This window comes from Anastrepha ludens, chromosome 3 (assembly GCF_028408465.1).
Source record: "Anastrepha ludens isolate Willacy chromosome 3, idAnaLude1.1, whole genome shotgun sequence".
In the NCBI taxonomy this organism is placed as follows: Eukaryota; Metazoa; Arthropoda; class Insecta; order Diptera; family Tephritidae; genus Anastrepha; species Anastrepha ludens.
Genome location: NC_071499.1, coordinates 109,293,686 through 109,306,747, shown reverse-complemented (window position 1 = coordinate 109,306,747; position 13,062 = coordinate 109,293,686). Strand labels below are relative to the sequence as shown.

The 13,062-nt window shown below is 25.8% G+C and overlaps 2 protein-coding genes across 2 annotated transcripts in view; one reads left to right on the top strand and one right to left on the bottom strand.

Annotated features, from left to right (window-relative positions):
* The window catches only part of LOC128858746 (protein sprint), a 217,658-nt gene that overhangs the window by 129,505 nt on the left and 75,091 nt on the right, over positions 1 to 13,062 (bottom strand). The gene's annotated exons all lie outside the window — the stretch shown is intronic.
* Positions 3,798 to 5,157, top strand: LOC128858747 (uncharacterized). Its single transcript, XM_054095238.1, has 2 exons — positions 3,798 to 4,316; positions 4,374 to 5,157. The coding sequence occupies exons 1-2, from the start codon at positions 4,247 to 4,249 to the stop codon at positions 5,111 to 5,113; spliced, it is 810 nt and encodes a 269-aa protein (XP_053951213.1). The 5' UTR covers positions 3,798 to 4,246; the 3' UTR covers positions 5,114 to 5,157.

The window sequence follows — 13,062 nt, the reverse complement described above, 5'->3', positions numbered from 1 at the left end:
ATTTTTACAATGTCTGATTTGATTGAGCAGAGAAGTGCCATCAAATTTTGTTTGCGGACTGAAATTTCGGCTGCCGAAACGTTTAGCATGTTGCAGAAGGCATTTGGTGATTCGACCATGTCGCAGAAAAATGTTTATATGTTATGCAAAGACTCCGGACGACCATCGACGTCAACAGATGACCAACACGTCAATAAAGTGAAGGAGTTAGTGCTTAAAAATCGTCGGTTGACTGTTAAAGACCTTACTGATATGATCGGAATATCAGAAGGATCTGTGAAAACCATTTTGAAAGACCATTTGGGCCTACGAAAAGTCAAATCTCGTTTGGTACCGAAAGCTCTCAATTTCTTGGAAAAAAGTCGTCGGGTTGATGTGTGTGAAACAATGCTTTCAGACTATCAGGATAAGCTCAAATGCATCATAACGGGAGATGAGACTTGAATTTATGCTTACGACCCTGAAACAACCGACCAATCAAGCGAATATCGTGCTAAAGGCGAGGCCAGACCGAAAAGAGCACGTCAAAGTCGTTCAAAAATAAAGGTCATGAAGACAGTTTTTTTCGATTTTCCTGGTGTGGTGCACTATGAATTCCTTCCGCCTGGCCAAACTGTTAATAAGGAATATTAGTTGAGCGTTATGCGTCGTTTATGTGAAGCAATTCGTCTAAAAGGACCAGACTTGGTTTTTGCATCGCGATAATGCACCGTGTCACACTGCACTCGTTCTTCGTGACCATTTCGCCAAAAATTCCACGCATATCGTTCTGCAACCACCGTATTCGCCTGATTTGGCTCCGTGTGACTTCTGGCTATTCCCAAAACTCAAGAGACCACTCCGGGGAACGCGTTTCGAGTCGATTGAGGAGATAAAAGCTGAATCGAAGAAGGTGCTGATGGCTATACCGGAAATGGACTATTGGGCATGTTTCGGGGATTGGAAAAATCGTTGGCATAAGTGTATTTCATCGAGAGAGGATTATTTTGAAGGGGATGAAATTGATTTACAAGAATAAATAAAGATTTTTCATTTTACAACTAAATTCACCTTACTTTTTGCACACCGTGGCAATTCATCTCTACTTTGCGCACTCACTCCACCTACAGGGTGGCCTCAATACTAATCTTTGTTTTTTAATATAACAAAACGAATTCACACCGTTCAAGCGTTAAGCGTCTCAGTTCATTCCGCGTATATGTATAGTATAATAGTGACAGATGGTATAGATTTGAACCGCAAAATTCTGAAAGAGTCAAGAGAACATTCAGAAAGATACCTGCATTTAGACCACCCACACACCTACTTCAAATATCCATTACACCTTCATTGTAGGTAAAGTGAAGCAATAAGAAAACATTCAATCAACATTAATAGCCCTTTTCCAGTCAACTCGAATCCCTTCAATTCATGCAAAAGGCTCTCATCCCGCTCATCATTTGGATATTCACAAATTCCAGCTCATTGGTTTACTGACACCCCCGATCACATACTAGATTATGTATTTGTTTCATGTACCGCAATTCGACAACCGTTGATGGATGCACTATTAATTTGACAGCTGTCAGCAGTTGTCAAAAACATGCGGTTTTTTCAAATACTCTACATACGAACTCATTTCTGTTTACGATTTATTTTTGCATAGGCATGCACGTATTTCATATTCAGACACGTTTTTGCTTTTAGTCTGTGAAATGAGTTACAGTTTTACGTACATATGGATGGGAGAGTACTCCTAGCAGCGGGATATTTTTATATGTGTAAGTATGTGCATGTACTGCTTGTCTGCCGAGGTTATTTATAGTTGGCTTTTGCAGTTGTTTATTGTCAAAAACATAAAATCTGAAATTATGCGCACGCATAAAATATTTTTTATTTATTTTTTTTTCGCATGCAGTTAGAAAACATAAATTATTTTTTTCAATAATTTATACATCTACGTAAATATGTATGTGTGTATGTTCTACTAAATGCTGCAAAAATATTGACAAACAAATAAATTAGATATGTTGACACGGCGTGAATTCTCTGTTGATTTTCTTTCTGCACTACAATGAAATGAGTGGAGGGGTTTTTTTACAATATTTTATGTTGAGAAATGAAATAAATATAACAAAATAAATAAAATATCTGGAAGCTCTCTTTTTCATTTGCGAAAATATTATGAAATATAGAACTCTTTATAAAAAAATCGCATCTGTCTCAAATAAGGTGTGGTAAAACGGTTAAATTGGATATCAACAAAAGAGTTTAGGGGGGCTCGCTTAGATAGACAACTTTAATAAGGAACATAAGAGACATTCGAATCGATTTTAGGATAAGCGGATGGCGACTAATATCTCAGCCCGACAGCTTCTCAGGTATAGTTAAATATAGAAAGTGGGAATGTCCAAACCTTAGCACTTCGAAAGCACGTCATTTGAGAAGTAGATGCTTATATGAATCCACCTTATTAACACACAGAGAGTTACTGCAGAGGAGATTTGAAAAAGGTATTGAGTTAGTTATTACAGTAGCAGCTTACAAAAGCCAGCTTACGCTGTAGTCTTTTAAGAAAGCGGTGCCGTGACATGACTTCGACATATATAGTAGTGGTGGATGGCGTCACTAAAATGTTGTATGTGCAAGACCGCGATATAGATTCTTTGGAGAGCGCCGATTATAAACAGAACGGAAAAAAGCGGCATGTTGGCGATGCACAGTTAGTTGCTCAACATTTTTTCTAATGGCCGGTGAGCGTTATCGAAATTCTGTGTGTAGTTTTTATAAAAAACGAAAGTACTTCCTGACTTTCTCAATAACGCGATGCCCTTAAATCGGGAAATCATTCTTTGTATTACGATTCTTAAACATCTCTCTTTCTTCCGAGCAACATTTTTCATCTTCCGATCGATCCTTCACATGTACTTGTTGTGCAATGCCTAGATTATCCATTCTACCACGCAGTTTATTTAGCTTATTAATTTTTTATTTAATTAAAGAAGAGAAGCATAAAACTTAACTTATCTCTTTAAAAAAAAGATCTTCTAATTAACATCTCTCCGCACCGCTAAATGCCAACCCTCTTGTACACTCACCCCAAGTGACATGATGCGGCCGTCTGAGAACACTACCGTTTTTTTAAGAAGCTGTAGAGCACTGAAACCAACGGGTGCCCCAGGAAACAAGCAGTTTCAGTAGGATGTTCAGAAAGCAGGATTCATTAGATAAATAAGTTTAAGCCGATATATGAAGAGGTATTTAGTGTCATGCGGCATACCTTCACTTGACGAACATATGTTTAGTATGCCGTGGTCCATTATGGATAAGTAGCAGATTAACCGGTTACAATATCCACAAAAAGTAATTGGGCTAAAGCAACCCGGATCTCATAAGACACTTGAAGATCTTCGTCCGCGAAACTATTTCAACAGCAACAGATGGAGGCTGAAAGCTTTGACGCATGAGCGTGAGTAGTATGTATATTCCGGACTACAAGACAATATCAAAAATGTTAAAATTTTAACATTTTTATCATTTTAACTCAAAAATTTAACATTTTTACCATTTAACTCATTTTTTTAACTTACAGTTACTCAAAATTTTAACATTTTTTAACATTTAACTCATTTTTTTAGCTTATATTATCTCAAAAAATAAACGTTTAAATTTTGATGTGGGTCGATGAGTCCAACCCTAAATTATAGTTACTCGTAGTTAATATTTTTAAGATATTAAAGATATCTATTTTTGATGTACTAGTAATCAATATTTAGGTTGGTACAGTTAAAATTTTGTGTTGGGTCGATGTCTATTAAGTGAAAAAATGTTAAAATATTGATTACAAAATATTTAAAGTAATCTATTCAAAAAAAAAAAAACAAAAAAGGATACATTTATTTTTTAAAGTACCTTTCAAAAAAAACGACGAACTCCTCAAAACAAGAGTCTTTGAGTCAGATTTGAACTTGCAACAAAATTATTGTTATAATTCCAACTGCTTAACCAACTCATCTAAACATCATATTCTAAAGTAATGCAATTACAGCTGAGTAGTATGCAAAGCAAGCAATGCTGATCTTATCAACATTGCTCACAATCTATAAATAGAATAAGCATAAGCACAAACCAAAAAAAATGAAATACTGTTGAATACGAGTCACAAACTGCAAGATAAGCATAATATTTGATAAGCTTTTATACATCAACACATGTTTCGACTCTGTCGAAACCGTTTGACTTTGTCAAACATGGTTACAAGTGCAGTATGTATTTAGCGTTAGAAGAGGGTGGACGCAAAAAAAAAACAAAACAAAAAGATTTTATAACTATGGCTGGTAAGTTTTTTTTTTTGTAATTTTTTAAGTTTTTATTAATTTATTTATTTGTTTCAGAAGAAAGTATGGATTTCGATGAAAGCAAGGATGGATTTGATGAAGAAGGGGAAAAATTTTTTAAAGATCTTGAAACCTTCACCAGTTTTTGTATAGAAAAACGTATTTCTTCTTTTAATCAACTAAAAGAAAAATATATATTTGAAGGCAATGGCCTAAAATTAAAAAATGAAAAATATAAAAATTTTTTGGATAATATGTTTATGGATAAAAAAGATAAAAAAAATTATAAGAAAGATAAAAGAGAATTTGATTTCATCGATTTAAAAGAATTATTGGAATCAAAACGTGTAAACCAATCTAAACCAGTTGGTTTAGATTTTAAAATTGATAATGAATTTATACAAAATTTACAAAAAGATAGTATTGATGATAATATTACAAAATTATATAAAATTAATAAATTATTATTACAAAATAAGAAAAATACTTTTTATATAAATTGTACAATAGGATTAATTTTAGAAGAATATGCAAGAAAATTGCAATTAGAAAAAGGTTATAAAAAAATTGGTGTAAAATGTAAATATACAACTATGAAAGATATATATAAAAAATTTAAGATAAGCGAAAGCTATGCTTGTAAATTACGTTATATAGGCTTTTTGGTAACACAATACCAAAAATTGCAAAATTTAGATATAACCATTGATGGATTATATAAATATAGAAAAATATTAGATATAGTTTTTGATGAAAAAAATGAAAAATATAAAGATTTCCAAAATAACTGGATATAATAAAAAATAAAAATCTTATTTAAACAAAAATTCAAACATTTTTTTATATTGTAAAGAAAAATTCAAACATTTTTTTATATCTACCATCATTTTTTTCTTGTTCTTTGTCTATTACTAAAAATCCAAACTGTTCTTTCCAACATTGAATACACATATTTTTTAAAATATCATAATCAATATCATTACAATGGTCATTAAATATGTGTTTCAGATTAGTCTTGTCTTGTTTAAATAAAATTATATAGTTTGCATTATCTCTTATCAATTGTTTAGGAATTTTTGAATATGTTTGACATAAATAAAAACAAGAAATGTTATTGTGTCTACCATAAGCAAAATAATTGGAAATATTATCTTGTTGTTCTGTAGAGATATCATCAAATATTATTACAGAATATTGTTTAATATTTTCAGGTGTTGGTAGAGATTGAATTGATAAACATTTTATATCTTTAGATTCCAAATCATTTTTAACACACAATTTATTGAATTGAATTATCATATCTTCCAAAAATTTATATTTTTCTTGATAGCAAGTTTTTGAACAAATTATTATATCAGAATAATAAATCTTTGATAATATATTTAATAATACATTTGTTTTTCCGCAATTACTTGGTCCACAAATAATTGCTCTAATAATATTCGGAAATATTTCATTTAATCTTTTTATTGGTTTATGAGTATCAAAATTTTGAATAGTTAATTTAATTTTATTATCTAATTTAGTAACTTTTAAATGACCATCCATAATTTAGAATTTTAGATAAATTTTTTTAATCTATTAATATAATTAATTACATATTTATTTCAATTAATTTTTAGTTAATTTTAATTTTATAAAAATTTAAAAAAACAAGTCAAACATGCATCACTTGATTTGTTAGTGGATTATATGAATAACTATCATCACTAATAATTAAACAGTGAACGACTGTATTTGATGGAAAATCTTCTGTCCATTTAAATTCAATTTTAATATCAATAGCAGCCTCTTTAATTACCTCATTCTGTTTAGATGTATCAATGCATATTATTGGATATTCTTTTAAAAATGTATCATAATTAACTATTGGTAAATTATTTATACTAGAACCATAATATGAATTTTTAAAATCTAGAAACATATTATATAATGTATCAAATTTATTTTGATTAATAGATAGTTGCATATCATAGTTTGGATATCTATTTGTATTTAATTTAACTACAACATTTTCTAAATTACAATGGTCAAATTTACTATTGTCTTTATAATTATTCTGATTTCTTAATGTTTGAAATGCAATAAGAAAATATCTAGGTTTAGCACTAGATGATGTTATATTCCAGGTATAAGTCTTTACAGCTGGAATTGCAGTAGTACAATAGTATCTCCAATTTCTAAAATACATTTGAAAGTTTGTATTATTTGAAATTTTTTTATTAATTTCATGATCAACTTCAACTGAAAATTTAACATGAGGCATTCTCCATATAATTTGATTAATATCAATAGAAAAAGTATGATCACTTAAACTACTATCAATAATTAAACAATTTGTATCATCATTTGATCTTATTAATTCTAATTTTTGATTAATTCTAAAAATGAAATTTTTGTAATCATCAAAAAACCCAATTAATATACACAATGGAATGCTAACAGAAAAATAACCTTTCTTATTAAAAACATTACCTTTATTTACAATTTGCCAACCAGCATTATTTAATGGTAAATCATTAGAAAATGATGCTAAGCCTTTAATTGTTGTTGTTATTCCAGGATTTTCAATTTTATCAATTTCAACTGAATTAATAAAATATGTAATTTTACTAAACAGATTTATTATACCATTATTCACAAAATTTATTTTATCAGGATTAAGTTTATCTAATATTTTACCATCTTTATCTTTAGCAATAATTTGACCTCTAATATTAAGTAAACTTTTTGATGGTAACGTTTTAATGTCTTGATTATTAATATTTATTTCTATTGGTCTTCCATATTCGTTTAATAAAGTTGAATTAGCTGGTAAATGTTCATAAAAGTCATAAGATTCAATACCTTTTTCTTCTTTCATTTATTTAACTAAAAAATATTATTAAAAATTTACTAATATGTTTTGACTAGGTCGAAACCTATGTTTAAAATAATTGTAGTCTTGCATTTAATTGTCTTATCAAATTATAAAAAAACATTATTAATAGAATAATAATTAGTACCATTGAAATGTATTCATTTTGCATTATTTTATCTATTCCATTTGAAATAATAAAATCTATTTTTGATAATTGATTATTTTTATCAAAATTGTTTTTACAATTATTCATTTAATGCAATAGAAAAAATCCTAAATATTTTTAATATTTTTTTTTTTGTTAATCTTTTTACATTCATTTTCAATTACCTTTTTTTGTATATCTAAATATATTGCATAAAATATAAGAATTGCAATTACAATAAAAATTACAATAGAAATTAATTTTAATAAAGACGGATCCATTATGACACATCTACATCCTCCATTATATTTATTATTAGCATCAATTATGTATAACTGTGATATACAATCATTTTGATATGGAATAATATTAACACAAGTATTCATTTATTAACAATATTTTTTTTTTTTATTTCATTTTACTTACACTTTTCAATAAATCATTGAGTTTTTGTGTTGTAATTTTTTTATTTACTAGTCCAATCTTCATTGTTTTAGATTCTTCAATAGCTTTTTGTCTTTTAATAAAATTGTTCTTATATTTTTCAGCTAATGCAGCGTTTTTATTTTCAATGCTATTTATAAGGTTATTATGTTCTGATTCAAGAATATCATAATTTACTTGTAACTCATACATATCATCATTTAATTTGCCAATAATTTCTTCATAACTCATTAAACTAAATTCTAATATAGCTTTCTCATTTAATAATTCATTTACTAATATTTTATTTGATTCTGAATGTAATTCAATATTATAATCTTTAATATTTTTAACACTTTTCATAATACAAACAGCATATTCATGCCATACATGATCATTATTTTTAAGTGCATCATTTAAACATTGAACAAAACCACTTCTATTATTAAACTGAGATTTATGTTGCCTAATAAATTCTTGTGTTTGTTTAACCTCTTTTTCTATTTCTTCTTTATTTAATAGTTTTATACTAGATCCTCTTAATTTCAAGATAGGCACATCAGTATTTGTTTTAAATTCTTCAATTGTATGTATATTCGACATTTATTATAATAAAAATTTTTAATATTTTTTTATATTGAAACACTAAGAAAAATATAATTATTTTAAAAAATTTTTTTATAAATAAATTAAAATTAATAAAATGTATAAGAATATAACTAATTTATACAATCGTCCAAGCCCTTCTACTAGAACTGTTTCACCACTTGTATCACTACAAGGGAAAACAAAAAGTTTTAGAAATTCAAAAAATATTCATATTCCAAAAAATGCTAAAGAACTTAAACAAATTAGAGAAAGAAATTTAGCTATTAATTATTTAGAACAAGCTAGTACTTTAAAATTAACTAAAGTAAAATTTTGCGAACAAAATCATATTTCACGCGATTCTCTTAATAATGGACTTAAATTACTTGGTATTGAAATTATTGGCAAAAACACTAAAAATGAAGACAATTCTCGACAATTCTCGACAAAAGAAGACAATTCTCGACAATTCTCGACAAATGAATACAATTCTCGACAGACTAAATCAAATAGTTTAACAGAGGAACTTTTAAAGAATGTAACTAAAATAAATAAGAAAAATAAAAACGAATTGTCTAATATTAATAAAAAAGTTGATGATGATATTTCAAGTTTACCTTCAGTTCATGATTAATAATTATCCAAATAAATAAATAAATACATCACATTTTCTATTATAATAAATGGTGCGATATTATGGTAGTGGTATTATAAATAATCTTATAAATAATCTTCCATTTGAATTACATTCTCCAGGATATAATTATTTAGGACCTGGTACTAATCTTGAATTAAAACTTGAAAAAGATATACATCCAATTAATAAATTAGATGAAGCAGCTAAAGAACATGATATTGCATATTCTAAAAGTAACGATATAAAGAAAAGACATGAAGCTGATAAAATTTTAGAAGATAAAGCATGGTCAAGAGTTTCAGCAAAAGATGCTAGTTTATCAGAAAAAGTAAATGCATATTTAACTACTAATGCTATGAAATTTAAAAGAAAAATGGGTATGGGTTTAACAACTCACAATTCATCAACTGAAGAATTGATAAATGTTAACGGTTCACAAAGTGAATATAATAAAAATGAGAATAAAGATAAAATTTATTTTATTCCAAAATGTGGACGATACATTAAATATCCAATATCTCTAAATGAAGATCAACAAAAACAAGTTTATGATGCTATGAAAAATAAAACAGATATTACTATAAAATTAGAACCAATTCAATTACAAAGAACTAAAGAAAGTGTAATGAATGAAACATATTTACCATTAACTAGAAAACAAATTAATTCTATAAAAAAACATTTAGATAATAATAAAACTACTTTTAAAATTTTTATATTAAAATTATCTATGTCCCAGTTACAAAGTTTTAATAATGAAAAAATTGGTGGATTTTTACCAGCACTATTACCACTTATTCCAGCAATAGGAGCTGCAGTTACTGCAGGAACAACATTATATAGAGCATATAATGATAAAAAAACTAACGATAAATTATTAGAAGAAAAAATACGTCATAATAAAGCATTAGAAGAAAAAAATATAAAATCTGGTAATGGTATGTTACTTAAAAAATCTGGTAATGGTATGTTACTTAAAAAAAATTTGATTTTGAATTAATTCCAATTAAACCATTAAGTAATTATGATTTAAAAAAATATGCTAGAAAATTTAATATAGCAAATTTTAGGGGTGTATTCATGAAAGATAGATTACCAGAAAAGATAAAAGATAAAGAATGTGGAATAATAAATTTAGATAATAATGATGGTAATGGTACACACTGGGTAGCATATAAAAAATATAATAATCATATTTTTTACTATGATTCCTTTGCTATAAATAAATTACCAATATTAATAGAAAAATATTTCAAAACTAATGAAAATACTGTAATTTTTAATAATAATATTGATCAAGAAATAAATGAAATAATTTGTGGTCATCTATGTTTAAAATTTTTACTTAATTAAATAATGCCGACTATATCATTAGATGGAAATACTTCAATAATTTCATGTAATTTTGATGAACCAATAATTTTAGATAATAAACATGATTTTGAAATGTGTTTGCTTAATTTTTCTACTTATAATTCTATACCGAACATATCTGAAAAATTAAAAAATAATATTTTACATTATGTTGACTCTGTCATTGGTTCACAAAGTGAACATATTTTCGAAGGAAATGATTCACAAGATAATTTACAAACAATTAACAGTGTTAACAAAATAATTACATTCCCAACTGGTTCATATGAAATAAATGATATAAACAATTTTATAAAAGAGAAAATAAAGGGTATTACTATTAAACCAAATATGACAACATTAAAAGTTGAAATTAAAAGTGATTATATTATTGATTTTACACAAAAAAATTCCATAGCTTCATTACTAGGATTTAGTGAACAAATTATTCAACCTAATACATTAGTATCATCTGATTTACCAGTAAATATTATGAATGTTAATTCTATTAGAATAAAATGTAATATTGTAGGAGGTAGTTATGAAAATAATAAACAAACAAATATTATTCATGAATTTTTTATCAATGATAAACCTGGTGAAAAAATAAATGAAATACCTACAAATTTAATATACTATCCAGTAAATACAAATACTATTAGAAATATAACTATTTATATAGTTGATCAGGATAATAATTTCATTGATTTTAGAAAAGAAAAAATTAGTATAAGATTAAATATTAGAAATGTAAATTGATATTTTCGAAGAAAATAGTTAACAAAGTTAACATAAATTTAAAAAAAATATTTGTTAATAAATTGGAAATAATGAGTGAAATTATGTTTTCAAAAGAAACCATTCACGAAGGAAACATACCAAAACAAAGATTATATCATAAAATAATAAATGGTGAAAAAATATGTTTATCTATTATAGATGGTAAAAAAATATGTTTTTCATGCTTAGAAGAAACAACTATTTCTAATTTGAATAAGGGGTATTGTAAAAAATGTTACAATCAAAAATTCGCATATCGTAACTCATTACCAAGTAGAACTACAAACGTAGAGTGTGAATGTGGTGTAAATTATACTCTTCCACATAAACAACGTCATTTAAAATCTCAATTTCATATTAAATATATTAATAATAAAGAAAATAATGAAAAAAATTCTGATAAAAATTAATTTCTAATTAAGTTAAATAAATTTAATTAGTATTTACATCACAATTTAAAGTATTAAAATGTTTGAGGTGCGAAGTTAAATTATTAAAAAAAATTTTTCTATATAAATAAGGAAAAATTAAGTAAAAATATCAACCAAATAAAAATGAATCCATTTAATATTAAAGAATTGAAATCTAAAAATTTAAAAAATTTAAAAAAATATATTAGAGCAAATAAACATATTTTTCAATTGCCAAAATATTGGTACAATAAAAATAAAAATAGTTTATTAAACATAATAAATGTTTTAATAGAAAAGCATAATAATGATGTTATTCAAAATATATTTCAAAATTTTGATGATTATGATTTTGATATTATTGATATTCAAGAAAAACAATTAAATGGTTCATGTTTTAACAATATGGTTGCTGATTTAGAGTTTACAAATAATGAAGAATTTAATATTAAAAGACATTTAGAATTAATAAAAAGAAATTGTTTCAAATATTTTTTCAAAGGTTTTAAAAAATATAGTAATTTTAAAGTGTCTTTAGCAACAGCGGTAAATATTGTGATTATTGATAAAAAAACTAATAAAATTAAAGAAAGTTATGAATATTGGTATAGATCAGAAATACATTATGTTAATAGATTAAACTATACAAAAGAATTTTATTTAATGATAGAGGAAATAAATAATAAATTCTCAGAAAAATGTACAAAAGGATCTACAGCTAGCTTTGTTAGAATAGTAAAAACACATATTAGTAGAGATAAGTCTCAAATTCTTGCTGGATCATATATTCCATTTACTAATAGAAATTGTGTTAATATTAAAAATACTGATAATAAATGTATTTTATATTGTATCTTATATTCTATTTATCAAGATGTGTTAAAAATTCATCCAGAAAGACCAACAAAATATAAAAAATATCTTGAAGATTTAGAAAATGATGATACATTTAAAAATCTAAATTTAGAATTTCCATTTATAATTAATGAAGAAAATGTTAAAAAATTAGAAGATTATTTTAATATTACCATGAATTTTTATCATTATGATTCAGAAAAAAATGATGATGAATATTACCAAATTCAATTAATGTATAAAAGTAACTCTTTTCGTAATTTCGTTAATGGTTTGCCAAAAAAACATGTTAATATTATATATATAGAAGAAAATATTACAGAAGAAACATACAAATCTCACTTTGTACCACTTAAAAATTTATCTGGATTTTTAAGTGGTAAAATTCATCATCAGCATGAACATCTACATATTTGTAATAAATGTTTTAAACATTTTGAAAAATCTGATGAATTAGAAGAACATATAAAAACATGTTATTTATTAAAAGATGATAATAATATAATACAAAATATAAAGTTACCTAAAGAGGGTGAAAATATTTTAAAATATAAATCTAATGGTGCAGAATTATTTCATCCATATACTTTATATGCTGATTTTGAATGTACTTTGGAAAAAATTAATAAAAAAAAATCTGACAAATGTAAAAATACAATATTACTTCATGAACACATTCCAAATGGTTATGGTAT

Coding starts and splice junctions, on each gene's coding strand:
- LOC128858747 (XM_054095238.1), top strand. CDS start 4,247: ATGTATTTAGCGTTAGAAGAGGGTGGACGCAAAAAAAAAACAAAACAA. Junction 4,317..4,373: donor AGATTTTATAACTATGGCTG/GTAAGTTTTTTT, acceptor TATTTGTTTCAG/AAGAAAGTATGGATTTCGAT.